This window comes from Aulonocara sp. 'chitande type north' Nkhata Bay, linkage group LG11 (assembly GCF_057382095.1).
Source record: "Aulonocara sp. 'chitande type north' Nkhata Bay isolate Kocher_YH1m ecotype deep benthic linkage group LG11, A_spYH_male_GT1.1, whole genome shotgun sequence".
Lineage (NCBI taxonomy): Eukaryota > Metazoa > Chordata > Actinopteri > Cichliformes > Cichlidae > Aulonocara > Aulonocara sp. 'chitande type north' Nkhata Bay.
Window position 1 is genome coordinate 23,334,485 of NC_141354.1, and position 19,407 is coordinate 23,353,891.

The 19,407-nt window shown below is 40.7% G+C and overlaps 2 protein-coding genes across 2 annotated transcripts; one reads left to right on the plus strand and one right to left on the minus strand.

The window, feature by feature from the left end:
• Positions 1-313: 313 nt before the first annotated feature.
• Positions 314-7,478, plus strand: yrdc (yrdC N(6)-threonylcarbamoyltransferase domain containing). Its single transcript, XM_086311193.1, has 6 exons — positions 314-576; positions 3,985-4,180; positions 4,845-4,959; positions 5,052-5,171; positions 5,884-6,014; positions 6,641-7,478. Exons 1-6 carry the CDS (start codon positions 405-407, stop codon positions 6,708-6,710), a joined length of 804 nt encoding a protein of 267 aa, XP_086167319.1. The 5' UTR covers positions 314-404; the 3' UTR covers positions 6,711-7,478.
• Positions 7,191-18,992, minus strand: LOC147318961 (glycoprotein endo-alpha-1,2-mannosidase-like protein). Its single transcript, XM_086311192.1, has 4 exons — positions 17,855-18,992; positions 16,478-16,587; positions 10,067-10,143; positions 7,191-9,701 (listed from the first exon to the last, which is right to left on the minus strand). Exons 1-4 carry the CDS (start codon positions 18,363-18,365, stop codon positions 9,065-9,067), a joined length of 1,335 nt encoding a protein of 444 aa, XP_086167318.1. The 5' UTR covers positions 18,366-18,992; the 3' UTR covers positions 7,191-9,064.
• Between the last annotated feature and the right edge of the window lie 415 nt (positions 18,993-19,407).

Sequence of the window (19,407 nt, forward strand, 5' to 3'; positions counted from 1 at the left end):
GTGTCTCGTATTAAAACATTTTTATTCACTGCTGTTTTTCCTCTTTTTCCGTAAACGTGATGCATTTTATTTTAAAATTTTATTTTTGATATAACCAGGCTCATAATTTTTATTTATTTGCAAAAGGTTAAAAAAATGAGCTAAAGAATGCAGTTGGCATTCGGTTTAGAAAGATAGAGAGAGAGATATCTCTTTAGAAATGCTATAAGTATATGTCAAGTGTGAAATTATACTCGTTTTTATGGCGGTCATTGGTATTAGTCTGCATTTTTCCGTGCCGCTGGCTCTTTAATTGTTGTCGTCATAGATTGGGGGCGTAACCCGGAAAAATTCTATCATCTGGTCCCACCACAACACGTTGCTCGTGTGAGACAGGGTAGTCCTCCGGATGAACGCTTGATTTTATGAAGCTGGTATGTAGTATTGCTGCTGTATTAGTAAATACATCTAAAGGAGTTCACGGTTCAGTCGCAGCTCGTCGGATCAGTGCAGAGATGTTTAAAGAGCTCAAGACAAAAGTGTTGCGTCTGTTACCGCCGACCTCCAACGGACCGACGGTCCATCGGGACGAGACAGGTACATGTGTCTAACATTCAAAGTGGACGTAGGTCTCGCTTAGTGAAGCAGAGTGTGTTTGTAAACAACCGGCTCTGATTGGCGCTAAGCAACGTAAACACTGCACCATGTTGCATCAGATTCTTGGTTTTCCTGTTATGTGTGACTCACAGCTAACCCGATGTGATTCTAACATCCAAAACTAAGCTCCAGTTAAGTCACAGTAGAGTGAGCACTGCCAGTTAGGATGAACTGCTTACTTTGTAGCTGTTTGCCCAAACTAGAAATTAGTAGCAGAAATTCAAAGTTGTACACCTAATTCTTGTTGTTGTAGTCATTATGTATGCTGTATTCCACTGTAGAAAAAGGAAAACAAAAGTTAAAGAAATTATTAAAAGCCCCAAACTACCATAACGTTCATGCCTCTGTACTGTGTGAAAACCTCAGGTCCTCATCTGGCCCTATCCAAATGGAGTTAAATTACGTATTTTGCCTCTTCGGATACTTGGGTTGAACTTAAGCAGATCCTTTTGACAATCACTGCTTTAACAAGTTTAACATTTAAACAGGTGTAGAATGAAATGTACTAAGACGATGAGTATGCTGACAGGTGTTCTTAATGTTTTGAAACTGCTTCTACAAAAATTTGAGAAAGAATGGGTCTCTGAGCAGCTCAGTGAGTGAGTAGGAAGCCACCTGTGCAATAAGACAAGTTGTCACATTACCTTGCTACTAAATATTCCACAGTCAGCTGTGAGTGGTATTATACCCACTCAGCCATGAAGTGTGATTTTATCACTTCATGGCTGATGAAGTGTGATCACAGTGCAGACTCGGCGGATGCTGAGATGTATAGTGTGCCGAGCTTGCCAACTTTCTGCAGAGTCAGTTTCTATGCACCTCCAAAACTTCACATGGCATTCAGATTAGCTCAAAAGCAGTTCATAGAGAGCTTCATGGAATAGGTTTCCATGGCTGAGTGGCTTACATCACCAAGTGCAATGCAAAGCAATACACTGGTGTAAAGCACGCTGCTACTTGACCCTAGAGCAGTGGAGACGTGTTCTCGGGAGTAATGAATCACATTTCTACATCTGGCAATCAGTTGCCAGGAGAACAGAACTTGTGTGCAATGTGCCAAGTGTAGCGTTTGATGAAGAGGGGAATTATGACGTCTGGTTGGAACTCCTAATGCTTCAGCACACCAAAACAATTTGGACAATTTCATGCTCCTGACTTTGTGGGAATAGTTTGGGGATGGCCGTAGAGCTGGGCGATAGAACGATAACGATATGTATCGCGATATAACTTTTACTCGATAGAGAAATTAAGCTATCGCGATAGACCTCGCCGCTCTTGTCCTCTTAAAAAAAAAAAAAAAAAAAAAAAAGGTCAGCCAATCCAAATTAAGCAGCGCAGAGCCGAACCAATCACAGCCGCAGCGTCACGTCGCGTGACTTGTTACGTACAGCACAAGTGCCAAGCCGCACGTGTGTTTGTTTGGGAAACAGCCAGCGGGTAATGGAGCCAGCGCGTAATGGAGGAAATGAGTGTGCCGACTAGAAAAATCAACCGAGCGTGACCGAAGAGAAAACAGATGATGGTTCCAGTGCCGGAGAGATTGTCGAACGGAAGAGCCATAGAAGTTCCGTAGTGTGAAGGTATTTCGGCTATTTCAAGTCTGACAAAAACAGAGTAGCGTGCACTGTAAATGTGCCGAAAGCAAGTCTGGAAATACAATAAACTGGTGCATGTGTCACACTGTGCGCCACGTTATTGTTTCGGTGAAATGAATTTCTACAATACTGTTACTGTTAATTCTACTCTCTGCAGTGTTTAAATGCTTACATATACACACAGTTACTGTCCCTCCACACATACGACTCGGTTCTGCTTCTATGCCCCAGCTTTGTTTACTTTTTCCCACCGAGGCTTCTAGACTTCTGATTGGCCAACATTTCTGCACGGTTAGGAATCTAGCGCCACCTGCTGCTTTGGCATGTTCATAGCAGCGTTTTCCTTCATTTCTGCCTTTATGTGTGGACGGGATTATTTTTTAAAACGAAAACGGAAAATCTCCGATTTCAAAAATACCCGTGTACGTGTGGACGTAGCCTCAGTCTCTGACTGGAAGCGCTAATTCGTCATTCGGCTTTTGTCAGACTAAAGTAACTGTTAAAACTGTTTGAAAAGCTAAGCTATACAACAAGGAGAGATTGAGAATTTCCTTTTAGTTCTGTTTATTTGATATTGACAAAGGTTAGTCAGTTTTGTCTGTTCTTCTGTAAAACAAACTAAGATTTATTTTTAGAATTAATATTTTGTTTCTAAGTGGAATTGACAATTTAGTCTGTTTCGTTTGTTCTATTTTGAAACTTAAACGCTTTAGCGGCTGCCTTTTGTGTAGTTTGCAATATTTGCCTTTATTTATCTGAAAAAGTCTCATGTTCCTTAAGTACATCTACCCTGTTGAACTTATTATGGGAAATAAATATTTAAATAAAAACAAGCTGCTGATTATTTCACATTTTACTTGTGAGCAACAGCACATTTAAATCTTACAAATATAGTTATTTGGCTTATATCGTGATAGATATCGTTATCGCCTGAAATGAAAAGAACATATCGTGATATGAAAAAATCTCATATCGCCCAGCTCTAGGATGGCCCCTTACTGTTCCAACAGGACTGCACACCAGTGCACAAAGCAAGGTCCATAAAGACATGGATGAGCGAGTTTGGTGTGCAAGAACTTGACTGGCCTGCACAGAGTCCTGACATCAACCCGACAGACACCTTTGGGTTGAATTAGAGCAGAGACTGTGAGTCCAACATCAGTGTTTGACCTCATGCATGCACTTCTGGATGATTAAAATTCCCATAAACACAATTCCCAGCTGAGCTGAGGCTTCTATGGCTGCAAAGGCTGGGCTGACATATTAAATCCTCTGGACTGAGAATGGGATGTGTGTGTGAAGGCAAGCAACAAATATTTTAGCATTATAGTATATAGTGTGATTAGAAGGTGAGATTGCATCTGGAAAGGTGTTACATCACCTGTTCAATTGTGTGAGTAGGATTTCATTAGGTTGCTTATCTATTCACACTTCAGTTGTGTACTTTTGGTTTTGGGTTTTTTTTTAGCTACTTCAGGCGTGTACTTTTTTGGTAGTCAACAAACATATTACACTATACATATTTCTTCCTGTTTTATCGCTCCCCCTAATGTATTTACATTGCATTCACGATAGCTGATGAGCCTAAATTTGTACCTTATACATAAAGGAAAATGAAAGTAATAAAGCTGGGGGAACATGTTTAGAGTAAACATTTAATTTAGATGCCCTAACCTCCTCATACCATCCATTCATACTGTTGTGTCCTTCTGTGGATGACGTCTCATTAACACCCCTTGTTTTTGAACTGCAGATGGTGCTGAAATCCTGAGTTGCACAGTAAAGGCCCTGAAAGAGGGTCACATTGTTGCGGTGCCCACAGATACCATCTACGGCCTGGCATGTCTGGCCCAAAACTCCGACGCCGTCAGAAAAACGTATGACACTAAAGGACGAAACGGACAGAAGCCGCTGGCCATCTGTGTAGGGGAAATTCAGGATATCTATAAGTAAGTGTGCTTTTATTTCACTTTGATCAGGGCACATGTTGTGTAATTGCTTCATTCTAAGTGCAGTCCTCCTCTAAGCCATCTATTTTGCACAAACATATTACTCATTTCCTGAAGAGTCACACATGCATGAGGCACAGATACCATCTCCACTCAAATAACACATTTTACATTTTGAGTGACAGGCACACCTGCTGTCAAAGGACACCTCGGTAATTATTATTCGCAACTTTATTCTGTGACTGTATTTTCTATCACTGTGCAGGCATGTCGCATTTCTTTGAGATTTGTTAAAGCTTTGTGGGATTTAAAGTGAAACAAATTAAATCAGAGAATAGTGGATATTCCCAAAAACTATTCTGGCCTGAAAAACAATTATTTTATTATCAGATAGTTATTTTGGCTATCAGTCATTTGCTTCATTAAAATTCAGAACATGATGAAATGGCCCAAAGCAATTTTTCCACAATGCAAATTGGTGTCGTGACATCATGAGTTCAAAACTTCATTGCAAAAGACAAAACAGGATCAGAGCAGAGAATCAAATAAAACACAGCTGCTTTTTTTTGCAGTGATGCAGTCATTAATGGTCATTTATGTTGTTTTCCTTATAGTTTTGGGAGCTAGATTACACACAAGTATGGTAATGTGATGTCATGTGCAGGTACTGCAAGGTGAAGGTGAAAAAAGAGCTGTTAGGTGACCTGCTCCCTGGTCCTGTCACCCTTGTGTTTGAAAGGTCTGAAGAACTGAACACAGACCTGAACCCCTTTACCTCAGTGAGTTTGCTTCTTTTTCATTGAATAGTGCTGACAATAAATTGTTTGATCATAAGTGTGAATTGTTGTTTACACATCCATGTCTTCCTCAGCTTGTAGGTGTACGTATCCCAGATCATCCCTTTATGAGGCAACTTTGTCAGATGTGTGGGGAACCACTGGCACTCACAAGTGCCAACATCAGCTCACATACCAGCACAGTGGAAGTACATGTAAGTACTAAAGTAAATGATGTTTTTGTTTCTTTCAGTTTCAAGTACGTTAACCTCCTAAGACCCGAACTCTTTCATGGCATGCATTTTTAATGTCTCTTTGCTATTTGAGCTGATTAGGATCTGATGAGTGTAAAAACAAAGAATTATGTTTTGTTTTTGTTTGTTTTTGTTTCTGAGAAAAATGAGATCCACATATGAGGACATTCGCTTTAAATTTCGATAGAGCAGTGGCAGTATAATGTCCTCGTAAGTGGATATCAGGCCCTTGTAGAGCAAAATTTTGTATTTTACATATTTCTTAAATGTGATGTCAGCGTATGTGGACGCCAGGTCCTAGGAGGTTAAATTTCAAGTACACCTACCAGACAGACACAGTTGCCCCAGATTTGCCACCCCACGATCCCAATCTCTTTTTCCACCACATTATTAAGGTGCTCTATTGCATTGAAATCTGGTAACTGTGGGCTCCATTTGAGTGAAGTGAATTCACTGTGATGAAAAAATCACTTCACTTCATTCATCTTTCTTCCCCATTATGATACTCTGTTTGAACTTCAGCAGGTTGTCTTTACATGTGTAAATCATTGACTTGGTGCCATGTGATTGGCTGATTAATTATTTGTATTTTTGAGCAGTTGAACAGGCGCACTTAACATAGCGGTCAGTGAGTGTATGTAGCTCTGAATATTGCTGGGTTTATCCTCTTAAGGAGTTCCAGGAGCTCTGGCCCAAACTAGCTGTGGTTGTTGATGGTGGACCGATAGGAGACCAGAGCCGCCTCGGATCAACAGTAGTCGACCTGTCAGTACTCGGCAAATACAGCATCATCAGACCAGGGTGGTAAGTTCATCCAGACGCTTTTTCCAATAGTTTCTCTCCAAGTGAGATAAAACTATCTGATGTAACTGAATGTTTAAGCATATCATTTAAACTCCTTCAGAGAACTTCAGGCACATTTTACAACTGACAAAAAAATTGACTGGAAAAAAACCATTTTCAAACCAGAACTGAGCAAAAGTAAACTGACTGAGTCTGATGTATTAAAATATCCAAAGTAAGCAGTCATACGTTGCTCAAGTCACCTGAATTAGAACTGGAAGTTATTCATATAGCACCAGTTTATTCCATGACTTGAAGAAGGGGAATGCATCCGCACTGACTCACTGTTGCTTTGAAATACCCAGGTGTTTCCAGCCTCTCCCAGTGTTACAGCACCAGCTATAGTATGAATCTCCTAAAACAAAACTTAAATATTGAAATACCCACCACAAAAAATAAGGAGGCATTTTGCAAGAACAAGTCTTAGTTTCATTAAAAAACCATATTTGGAGTCAGTCTGTCGCATCGTGTTAACACTCTTCTTTCTCACTCTGACCCTTACACCCCCTCTGCCCCCAAACCACCCATGTTTCCTCTGAAGTAGACTTGGTACATTAAACAAGAAATGACTTTAATTTTGATTTCAGTGCCCTTTCTTCTACGGTTGATGTGCTCGAGCGCAAATATGGACTGTCAGAGCTCTCTGGGGAAGAATGACCTTTGAACTCTCCACACTCCAAAAATCACGCACAACCAGCTCTGACCCGGGGCTACTTGGGAGAAGATGAATCCATGAATCAGCCTTTGCCGGGGAAGACTGTATCTCAGGAGGACTGAAACTGCTGATGGACGATTTTGTTCCAGTGGCAGCTTCAAAGTCTTGGGTATCTTTCCTTATGTCTTAGATTAGCATATTTTGTATATGTTTCTGTCATTACATTATTTGGGAGTTTAAGCTTTAAACTATCATTTATACAGAAATAGGTCAGCTGTATAGTACTTTAAGTAATGTGGTCATGGGAGAAAGAATGGTTTGAGCCAGCCTTTTCGCAACACGATCAGAACTGTAGTGAACACATTTTAATGGTCTGATTGAATCTGTGTGATATAATAAATCAACTTTATTTAAGGGGGCTGTAAACTGTTTTCTGTCTGTTTGTTTGTTTGTTTGTTTGTTTGTTTGTTTGTTTTTTAATCTTTTTTTTTTTTTTTTTTGGTTTGTTTTTTAATAATTTTTTTTCTGGCAGCGTGAAGATTGCACTTCAATTGTTAGCATCAACACTTGCAGTAAATCCTGTTTTACAGTGTAGACTACTAATACTGGCACATTTGGGTTGTTTCGGTTGGCACATGGATATAATTTGTAGAATTCCTCTCATTTGAATGTTAATAATTGGAGTACATGATTAAATCTTCAGTGTCTGATTGGACCTTGATTAACAGATGGTACAACATTGGCAAATCCACAATAAAATTACATATTTTTTTCCCAGTCTCACAGTTTTCTCCATGCACAAGAAGCTATCTGAGATTTATTTCTGTCTTTATCCACTGGTGTCTGGATTTTCACTCAAAACAGCTTCTTAATGGAGGGTGAAATCAATAGAGCAATGTTAAGTGTTTAAAAAGGAGCAGAAACCACTTACTGGCAACCTGGACAGGGAAATCAACTTCGGATCATTCAGAGAACGCACTTTTATTCTCAAAAACGCCTGTCTCTGCGAAACCTTTCATTTTAAAAGCTATCAGAATCTTAATCAAGTCTATACAGAGTGTGCCCCAGTCAGTGGGCATGTTTATATTCATTAATGCGTTCAATCACTTTGAGCCATAGACTTTCATGTCCTGACTTCTTGCTTCAGTGGAGAAAAAAAAGCAGAGTCCCATATGCTTACAGTGAAGTCTTTTCATATAGGAATTACTCAATCTCCAATTGTATTTGGGTAGATATCGGGTCTGTGGTGTAGTACTTGACACGTTATATGGGAAAGATCCCCAGCTTGAGACAAAGAGGAGACACAATCCCAGCCTCGGGGACTCACAAGCTTGTGCTGATGAATGGGAGGGTTGTGTCAATAGTACCTAGAGTAAAATCTGTGTCAGAGGCCTCAGGAAATAAAGGAGCGGTTGAAATTACCCAATTTTATTTGGGTAGATCAGAAATGAGTATTCTTGGTAAGTTAGTTTGTTGGTGAAGGATGGCAAGAGTAAAAGAGTTTATGAGATGGTAGTGAGACCTGTTGTGATATATGGTTTAGAGACAGCGGCAATAACGAAAGGGCAAGTTGTCACGCTGGAGGTGGAGTAAAAGATGTTAAGATTTTACTGGCAGAATGGACAGGATTGGAAATGAGGATATCAGGGTGACTCTCAGTTTGGAGGCAAGGTTAGAGAGGCGATGGTGGATGTGCTGGACGAAGGATGCTGAAGATTGATGCTTTCAGGCAGGAGGACGTGCAGATGGTTGGCGTGACAGAGGAAGATGTTAGAGATCGAGTGAAATGGATGCAGGGGATCTGCTGTGAGAAACTGTCATGTTCTGTGTTTTTACAAGTTGAGCTAACATGCTATAATGTTCCAAATTTACCTTTACAAATTATGATGTTGTGTGACAGTGACAAGTTGTAAAACACCACATCATCCCCATTTTAAAAAGCTCTCTGAACCTGGGTAAAGGGTCAAATTGTATGTTATGGATAAATGAAAACTACAGTGTCTTCAGTTCTATTATTTCACCATATAAAGGGGCATGAGATGGTGGCTTACTGTATTTAGAAATACAATAAATTATCGGGCAGACATTTCAACGTACCAATTGTGTGGGGGAGATTAGAGATTAGAGACAGACCCACAGAGCATTTTACAAGTCTGGGTTTTTGATACGCTTTGTATCCTATCTTTGAATTTGCACACACATCTATAGGACCTCTCGCATCCAGCATGTTTAAAAAAGGTAACAGCATGTCCTTCTGCACTCAAAACTATATCAATCAATCGCTCTCTTGCCTCCTCTTTCATGTGTGCACACACTTCCACTACAGCGTGCCGTTTCAAGTCAGTTTGATGAAAGCTCACATGAGCCACTGCTCCTTTTCTTTATTGAACTGCTCGGCCCAGCGGCGGGTCAGCTCCAGGTAGTGATCAGGCCCATGTGGCTGATAGTCCAAGTAAACCCGTGTCACAGTATTTTTAGGCACAGCCCTTTCTATCTGCGTCCCCTCGTGCCATTCATTAAAAGATGTTATGGTGACAATCTCTGGGCACACGTTGAGTGCCGCCTGCAGGGCTGTCTCGTAGTAACGTCCGTTCACCCTGTTGCGTGTGTTGTGGTTGTTCCACGGCCGAATGCTGGTGTCAATGTAACCAGGCCCCACGCTGGGGATAAAAAGGAGGTTGTTCCCATCGCAGAAAGCTTTGATGGCTTTCCAGTTCTGGTGAGAAGAGCCAAAGGAGAAGCCGTTGGAGGCAAAGTAAGTGTACATGCCATCGAAGCCGCCTGCCAGGATGTCGTGCTTATGACGCTCCTCCACAATCAGGGCTATAAAGACGGAGTCGTAAGCTGACCCACGCACGCTGTGGGAGCCAGTCGGTGTCAAAAACTCAGACCAGGACTCGGGTGGAGTTAGGTAGGAGTCATAAATGTAAAACAGAGGAAGACTCTTCCCTGTGCTGGTAGTGAACTTGTAGAACGCTCCGTGGTCGCCATACCTTAAAAAGAATATAATACAGAACATTTAACAACACAACAATAAACCCTACCACTGAGACAAAGAATAAAATATTGTATACCATTTCTTACTTAAACTGAATATCTTTTCAAGGTTTGGGACTTCTGAGTAAATCTCTGAAAGGTCCTCTTTTTCAGAGCAACCCCACATGTTAAAGTTAAAAGTTAAAATGGCTTTTGCTTGAAGAACTCATCCATAAGTCATGAAACTGGCTTTATATAAGCTGAAATGCACCCTAAAAGTATTTCAGTGTCGTAACTGCTGTTTTTCTTGCTATGCATGCAATCTTAATGGCTTTCTATTTGAGTTGACTCAGCGATGAAGCACAGCCAGACATGCACCCACCTGTCAATGATGTACTTGATGTTGTCATGCACGCTCTGATCGTTTCGTCCTCTGTATGGTTGGATGTGGAATGCAACCTGGGAGATGATAAAGCAATATGCATGTTCATTTTCATTCATTATATAACTACATTATTAATTTATGTATCATTCAAGGTCAGCATTTACAGATGACCTCGAGAAGTATTGACTAAAAGTCAGGCGTTCCCAGGGGGAGATTCCTCATAGAAAGTTGACAAGAGTGACAGTAACTTCTCCTGGCTTGTAATCAATCAAAGTCTGACATGTTTCTAAGACAAAAATAATTCAATAAGGCCTCAGTCACACAAGAGGAAAAATAGGACCACAACCTCCATGCAACCAGGGAAAGGTGGTTGGCGAATGATTGGATTGATTTTTTTTTTTTTTTGCTATCTAGTTCAAAGTAGTTGGAGAGACGAACCATTAAGTGTTTTCAGAGAGAAACATGCATAAAACCTGAACTTACACTGTATTATTGTGTTACTTGCTTTGATTGGGCACGGATGCAACAATGTTGGTCACACCGCAATTACCAACCCCTGTTTTTGTAGTCAGATGGTATCACAGCTCATCAGACCTCTGAGCCCCTTTTCAGGAAAATGAGTCTCACGGTTATAATTCAGCAAAACATGTTAGTCATGCACCATTTTGACCTTGTGCAGCCCCAAAGCAATGCGTGGCATCAGGAGTCTGGTGCCTTTACCCTTGTACCTTATTACAGACTCACTGCAGTTTTCTAAAAACCCTTTAATAAGGCTATAACACTAAGAAGGCTCACCAACACAAATGTTACCCACTTACACGGACATCAAAGCACCATGTTTCCTCACTGCTCCGTGTTCACGACAAAATCTGCTACACTATAATTGTTTTTCAGCCTGAGTGGTCTGCCTCTGGAGACTATTGTAACACTCACAGTTAATGCGTCTGTTAGAAATGGCCGTTTACAGTTCATGAACAAACGCAGCAGAGGAACAAGGGATATGAAGTGACATGTACACAAAAAGTGCTTAAGTTGAATATTTTAAGGTGCACCTGGAGAATTCAGTGACTTTGAATAATGCATGATCAAAGAGAAACACCACTTTTCCAGCACTGGACACTTGAGAGGAACAATGTGAAAGGAAAATGTCCTTTTTGAGATGATGGAAGCATCTAAAGGGATGTAGGCTGCCATTGAGTAAGCTAAACAAAGATGCCTTAGCCCACTTTACATGATCCAAGTCTTATCTTTGTTAAAAATCCAATGCTTGCAAAGCTCCACTAAACTATAGAATGGCATTTCACCTACTTGTTATTGGAAATAGATGTATTTTGTAGTTTTTCTGTAAGATCCATATTGTCGTTATGGAGTTAAGTGTAGCGTATTAACGAATTAATGGATATGTGTCCTGGACGGTCAGGATGGATCCAAATAACTGGATCACTTCTGCTACTAATAATGATACTAAGTGCTTTTATGTACAAAAAAATGTCAATTTTAACAGTGTAAGAGGCACTTTGTTTTGCAAAAGAGTAATTTGAAAAGAGATTGAGGAAGGAAGGTCTTGGGCATATGAGTAAATCATATTCTAAAATCAATATTTATGAAGCTAACTCTCTGGCAGTAACAGTGAGAGAAAATGATGGAGACAATAAGATAGTACAGTAAGATAAAGCCACAAAAAAATCTATGAGATATTACAGCTCGTGAAGCTGCATGATTATAACATGATTATAACAGAGGAAAATAGATACTACATCAGAGTGCAGGCTACTAGAAAACTCATTTTCCCCAACGCGCTGGCTGATTACATTTTTGGTAATTTAGAAGTAAATGAGACATAGTCAACGCATTTTAATACCTCATAAACATTGACAGTGCAGTCTGGAACAGCCCCGGTGTGATTTGTGCTGAGCAGAGTGAATTTAGTGGCATGTCATGCAGAAAGCGCAAAGGGAAGGATATGCACCAACACAAAAATATAGATTCAGACCTTTTCTGACAGTTAGATCAATTTAATATCACTTTCATTCTACAGTGAATGAAGTCGGTGGATATACACCGAGGTTGTACAGGTTTCATGTACGAAAAAATGTAGCTACTGAGTGCATCGGGAAATAAGGAAGTGTGGCTGATGCCATCATAGGGCACCCATGGGCCATATTCCCCTGTGTAGCTTCATGGCCTACTTAGGAGATAGAACTTTTGCACCCCCTCAGGGTGCAGATTGTTCACAGGCTTAAACTGAGTCATGGGACCCATGATGCACATATCCCCTCTGCTCTTTTTCTCCTACCTCCAGTTTCCAATAACCCCCCTACCCTGTCCCCACCAAGCCGCCCCCACCCTGCCCTGGGCAAAAGGACTATTTCAGCTCCACTTCAAGCTGAGGTCAAGCAGCAGCACTGCTGTGGAGGCTCATGTGATGTGCTCTCCAACATGAGCCGTGTGTGGGTGTTACTGAGATGCTATTCAACTTATATAATAAAAAGTACATTGCTTTCTTTTGCAGCATTACCCGAAGAGGGGTCAGTGTGTTTTTAGCAATGTGGCGTGGGATCGCTACCAGGATGGAAGCTGGATTTGTTTTTAGTGAGCTTGCTCGTCTCCAGTTTCCATTCACCTTCAGTCTAACTTGTACATGTTCAATTAGGTCAAAAGCTGTATGCAATTCACTGTATTCCTCTTATCTAAACCTCCATCTATCGCTTTGGGTTCATATAAATGCGTTGTCAGCTCAGCATTACATCCTGCTGTCATGGAGACAGATCATGTCACTGGTCATTTGTAGCATTTTCCTTGTTTTTTTTATTTTTATTGATAATTTTACTGCATGTTTAAATGTCTGAATGCAAACACTTCTTTGATTAAAAAAAGCATGTTTTTTCCAATAATTTCTTAATTTTAAAATGTATGTGTCATATTATTTTTCAGGCAAAAATGGTTCCAGCTTCTCTGATTTTACATTTTCTTTTTTGTTTATTCTTTGCTATTGAATACTTAAAGGTTACGAGTAAGTGTCCCCTAATGGGTTAGTCTGTCCATGAAAATCTTGGAAAGTTAATTTCATATTCATCAGTTACGAGTGCCAGACTCCTCCTCAGTTTGGAGGATTGCTGCTGCAACATGCAAGACAGCTCAGGTCAAGAAAGGACAAAGCTGGAAACCAAGGTACGCATCATAAATACTGATAGCTCATTACTCCTGGAGGTTCCTCCCTTTGTGATATTTTTTTTGTCTTTTTTTATGAATGTATTTTTCTGATATCATACAGTAGACTATCCAAGGTGGTGAGGACTCAAAACAAAACTGCTAATTCGCTCATGCATTTCTCAGATAAGCAAGCAGCCACTTTATGTGAGCTTCTTGTATCCTGATCTGATACATTTTTGGCTGCTGCCACTGCCCTCTGTGGGACCATCCATCCTCCTCACTTGGGCTTCCCTCCCACCTTTTGTCCGGCCTTTCAGTGGAAAAGAGCACAGAAATGATTTAAGGTTGTTTTTCATCAGAGTTCCAAATTATCAGAGCCAAAGTTCTTTACCTTGTCAGCATTTTGCTAAACATTATGCAAGAGGATGCAATCCAAAGATAAATGTAGCTCTGTGCAGACATAACAGTTCAAGAAAAACAAAGAGAATTGGAAGAGGATGCTTGGAAAGACTCCACTCAACTCTGAATAATTTCATTCCAGCGCTTTCTGGAGACTGCTCTGATTGTGACCTTCTGCGCGTTTTCATTAAACACAAGGATAAGCAGCTCGTTCTTATTTCAGTAAGATACTCCAATATGCAGTTTGAAGAAAACGTGTCACAATCTGTTTTTCCTCACGTGCTTTTATGAAAATGCCATGCTTGCTGGGTGGATGATGACAATAAAGCGTGGCATTAAATTCTGTCTATTAGCTTCTCTACTGACAGCATTATGTGTAAAACCTCATCAACTCAGCCATGCATGTCTAATCCCTGCATTCTTGTCTTGCCCTTGTAGAGATGCATTATTTCGTTGCCTTCAACCAAACAGAAAAAACTCCCCAGTATGATATTAAATCTGACAGGCTAGCCCGACAACTCTTCTGCCTCTCATCGGAGTTGTTTATAGTGAGAATGAGGCCAGTTTGTGGCCGCATCTCTGCTGAAATCAAATTATGTTATCTGCACAACAGAATACAAACACCAGCATGATAATGACTTGTGTTGCAATACTGATTTGTAATTAACCTCGGTGATAACTTTTGCAAATTGTAAATACAACTTGTGAATAATGATTTTTGGTCTTGTGCATTAAAAGGTAAATATACTTCAAGAGGCTCACGGAAATATTATTACATGTGTACATATTTGTCATTTTTAAACTATAAAATTTTTCAATTATAAAAATATTCGATTATAAATTACATATATTAAAAAAGAGCAACAAAATGTCATATTTAGAAGCTGATATTAGAAAATGTTCGGTAATTATTAAGATGATTAAATTAATGAATTAGATGTACAAATGCAGTGGTGTATTATTAATGGCACCTGCTTTAACATGGGAAAAGTCCTCAGATCTTGGCCCTTAAGTCATTTTTATTCTTCACATTAGAGCATACAGACCTGAGAACTTTCTTAATTTATTTCTAGTTCCTTGTTCCGATCCACAGTGCTGCTGAAAATCCCGTACTGCTAGCACCTCACTCTTGTTCCCCTTCATTGTCTTTCTTCGCCCAATCCCTCCATTCGTATTTGGTAAGCATCTGACACGAATCATATCTGATTACAAGCAAACACTGGCTTTAATAAGCCTTCAATACAGTGCAGCAGGGGCACCAACACAGACTCAGCTATGTCCGCTGTCATTTTCCAACCTAATTGGCAATTGGTCATGTGGTTTTACCCACATTCTGCACCGCCTCCCACGGCTCTCCACCCCACTAATGTGTTCAAGAGTTCATTCAACAACTAATCCAGCGGCAACAGCAGCAGCTCTTTGACACATTTTATGCTTTAATGCTAGAGACGAAGTCACTGCAGCCGCAAGTATTCCGAGTCAAATCCTGAGTAGCAGTGAGCAGCTTTACAGGATGCAGCACAGCAAGTTGAGAAGGCCTTAGCACCCACAAATTCCACATATAACACTGGTTCGAGATTACTATCCTATGCAGTGTTAAGCTCTTCATATGCCTCCGTGAAAGACCAGTAATCCTTCTTTTGGTCCCGTGTCACTGAGGTTTTAGAAAGGGTAGTGGACAGAAATTCCAATTTTTTTTCACATTTGAGCCTCAACTTTGGCTCGTGCAACAGTTCAAAATAAAAATAGCAAAATAAACAATCGCTGAGTTACTTTAGGTCTGTTTTGCTCATAGAAATCATCAATTGTAAAGACTTCTCTTTTGAACCCACAAAAGCCAACACAATGAGCCACTATGAAAGACTGTAAGCAAGCCTGCACATATTAACGACTGTCTACGTAGCACTTAATGTCATGTAGATAATTTTGGGTGTTTAATCCATACTGCAGAGTGAAACTCCACAGACACAATTCAATATGGCTCATTGTTCTCAGTGGAGCACTTCAGGGATCTGAGTTTGGTCCTCTTATGCAAATAATTCAAGTGTAGCGCATTCAGAACTAATACAAATGTGATAAAGTGTTGTGTAATTATGGACATATTCTGCCATATACACTTTGCAACCATCAGCTCAACTATTTCTAAGTGTAAATGACAGATATGAGGAATTCTTAAGATACTTTGGACACTGTTACAGCTGTTAGGAATTAGGAGAAGCCTAGCTGCTTCCATCTGGCCTAGATTCTATATCGTGGTGATTTGCTGTACATTAATCCATCAGCACAGTATCCATGCGTGTTGGGCAGTAGCTACTGTTGTGTAGTAGTACTAAATTGACACTATGCTTTCCTTTTGAGAGGCAGTATAGCCATATATATATATTCTTTTTGTTATAGTCTTTATCTAAACACAAATCTCTAGAGATGCATCTCCTGTATTTCTTAAAGGACATGCAGAATAGCTGCTGAGTGACAGAAATGACAAAGTCACTGGTTTGTTTTCCAGGAAGTTATAGTCCTAAAGTTAAAATGAATTTCACAAAATCGAATTTCTCTAACAGAGTTCAAAGCTACTGTAAACTCTGTTGTATTTCTATATGATCTGAGCTTACTTTAGTTATACTTTGGCAGTATTGTTATATAGTGTGCTATCTGATTTCCTTTTTATTGGTCTGTCTTTTAGAGTTTCAATGAAGGTCAATGAAGAGGAAAGAGAAAAAAAGTTAATGTTTAAAATAGATGATTCATCTAAGAAACATCTCTCTCTCACACACACACGCACACACACGCACACATGCACACACACACACACACACACACACACACACACACGTAAAATGTGCTGACACTGCTTACCTTGAGGTTGTGTCTATATGCTGCATCCAGTACAGCTGGTACCAAATCCTCAGCAGGTTCCCCATTGTCATCAGCTACTCCAGGAGGATACCAGGACAGGACCAGAACACCTGGAGGGAGATAAGCACTTGATCAAAGATACGAATTAACACCTCAGAGCACCATCACCTTCTGATGGGAACATACAAACAAAATGTATATGAAGCTCTAACAATATTATTGTATGGATTGCTGAAATGATGCATCGATTTCAAGCTAACTGTGTTTATGTGCAGTTATTGTTGTCTTGGAGTAATGTTGCTTTCTCTGCGATCATCCTTTAGTGTCTCTTTGTGGTTCACAGCAATACAGTACATCTGCTGATCTATGGAGGACAGTCAATTTTTTAAATGAATATGTACTTGTCATCTTAGGACTATTTATTATGCCTTGTTTTAGTGGCAACAGTTTGAGTGTGTGACAGCTCATAAATTCATAAACTCACGCTGGCTGAAAAATGGTTTTCTATCAGCCACAGCGGTGCCTGGCAAGAGGTAGGAACTGGCACACTGTATATGCACTCACAACTAATTTATTAAACTCATGTCCACTTGCTGTGGAGCTGTGGAGACTATTAGATTACAATAGCCAAACATGTCTTTGTGTATCAAGAAGACGGCTACTGCTATTCATTTCAGTGGCAGGAAATCAGTCACCAAGTCAAGCAGATCTATTTACAGTTGAGTATGAGGTCTCTCATTAAATGGAAGGTTTTAATTAAGCAACTTTGAGCTGGACCTCCCATGATTCCCAGGTTTCAGGGTTAGATGACCTTCTCATCACTCAAGCCGGTGTACAGTAACCTACTGCACCGCAGGACAGACACATCAGGGCCTATCATGTGTTGGCTGCTGATGGCTGACACACTGCGCTGTTACTTGACACCAGGGAACAAACTTGTACTGAATTTAAGGGAGCCATACAAGTCTTTGATGAGACTGCAACACAACTATTATCAGTTCATGACATTTAAAAGAGATAAAGGTACTTGCAGAGATACTTTGGGGCTTGGTGATGCTTTAATACTAAAGTAGTATAAGGTTCAGTTTTAATATAGATAGCTAAACATCTTTAAAAACATTAGTTTGCTTCTGATGTACACCTCAATGAAGGATGAAAGCGCAGCAGCAGATATATGGGAACCAAGCATGTGGGGAGCTGTCCAGTATATGTGTGGTGCTGAAAAATGTGTCGAGCCCCTTCAGCTAAAGGGAGGCAGCTTTGTGCTTACAGAAGCCACATTTCTGTAAAGCTGCTGTGCACAAATAACAACACTCAGCTCTTTTTTGTGCGTCTCTCTAAGAATTTCAGGGTGCCGGTTTGCATTTTTTACAGTACCTGCTGCGGATGCTCCGATCTGCTCCATGTGGGACTCCAACACATCCGGATCCCGCGAGCTGTACGAATTGAGTTCGGGGTAGAAACTGGAGCCGATATCCTCGGGCGGCATGTGTTTCCCTCTCGGGTAGCTGGATGCGATCTTAGGGTCCCAGTGCGGGACTAGGATGTGATCCCAGTGAATGTATTTACCGTCCATATGTGGGTTGCCGTACCACATATAGTAGAAAATATGAACATCATAAAATATGGTCCCCTCGGGGCCGGTGTTAGACAACACGGCTTTGGCGTTGCTGCCAGGCGGACGGGCTTGACCCGGGGAAGCGGTCCCATCACGGGACACTGAGCGCCGGTCCATCTTTCCTCCGATCATCGGCAGGAGCTCCAAGCCCGGAGCCAAGTCCGAGAAACCGTCACTGGGCTTCAGGGTCCTCAGTCCCATCATGGTCCCAAAGATGAACAGCGTGAAAAGAAACAGAGCTATGCACGCTTTCCTCCTCAGTCGTGCCATGGTTGGCTAGAGTGGCAGGAGCTGCATACGGCACGGACGGAACCAAGAGCGCAAATTAAACCTGCGTCCTGCTTCTGCGGCCAGATGGAGTTCACCACAAACTACGAACTACTCTCCGAAGTGTTTCTCGTCGCATCGGCTAAAGGACGAGTCTACATGATTGCACTCAAACCAGGGAGGACTACCCTACGTAGTTGATTAAGGAATTTTTAACTTTCTTCTGTTCCGCATTTCGATGAGCTGCGGATTTTTTTTTTTTTATCACTGCAACGCGGATCTATACCTCTAAGATAAGCCCGAGCTACAATTTTTTTGTTTTAAATGCCACAGGCCAGTTATTCCTAACTTAAGACTCTCCTCTCATATTTCTTTTCCACGCTGTCACTCACTAAGACGCTTCACCGCTCCCGTGGACCGCCCCCGCCCATCAGCTGCTCCATCCACCTGACTTCCGACAAAAAACGGTGTCTAAACGCAGGGGTGATGCTCTCTGTTGGTCATGCCCGGAGAGGCTTTAAAGCCTCCGTGCTTGGTTGGCTGGTGTTTCCTTATGGATGCCAAAGAGGCGGGACCCTTCTCGTTCACCGTTTCTAAAGTTTACTCAAAAAGAAAAGACTAAAAAGCAACATGGTTATACCCGTTATATAGCCTACTGTTCTTATCAACAGGTCTGAGGCCACAAGACTATGACTCATCTCTTAAAGGTGACATTAACTACTATTTTCTCATAAAGTTGTTTTCACAGTTAAACCTAAGGTAGGCTATTAGATTTTTATTTATTTTAGTCGGCACTTTGTACTGAGACTTATACTGACATCTAGCGGTCATTTTATAGAACACTTTGTGTTGTGCTAAAAAGTGATTTCTTATGTTTGTTTGTTGTTGTTGTTATATCGAATACCTTTATTTATATTGACAAATAGACTGTCGTAAATAGGATTTATGAAGGACTGATCTCTCAAGAAAAAGACATCTGTAATTCCAGTGAGATTAGTCTTTCACTCTTTCTTTATTTTCTTTTTACAGGATAAATAAAGGATAA

Coding starts and splice junctions, on each gene's coding strand:
- yrdc (XM_086311193.1), top strand. CDS start 405: ATGAAGCTGGTATGTAGTATTGCTGCTGTATTAGTAAATACATCTAAA. Junction 4,181..4,844: donor GAAATTCAGGATATCTATAA/GTAAGTGTGCTT, acceptor TGTCATGTGCAG/GTACTGCAAGGTGAAGGTGA. Junction 4,960..5,051: donor ACCTGAACCCCTTTACCTCA/GTGAGTTTGCTT, acceptor TGTCTTCCTCAG/CTTGTAGGTGTACGTATCCC.
- LOC147318961 (XM_086311192.1), bottom strand. CDS start 18,365: ATGGCACGACTGAGGAGGAAAGCGTGCATAGCTCTGTTTCTTTTCACG. Junction 10,144..16,477: donor CATATAGACACAACCTCAAG/GTAAGCAGTGTC, acceptor ATCATCTCCCAG/GTTGCATTCCACATCCAACC. Junction 9,702..10,066: donor ATCAAGTACATCATTGACAG/GTGGGTGCATGT, acceptor ATTCTTTTTAAG/GTATGGCGACCACGGAGCGT.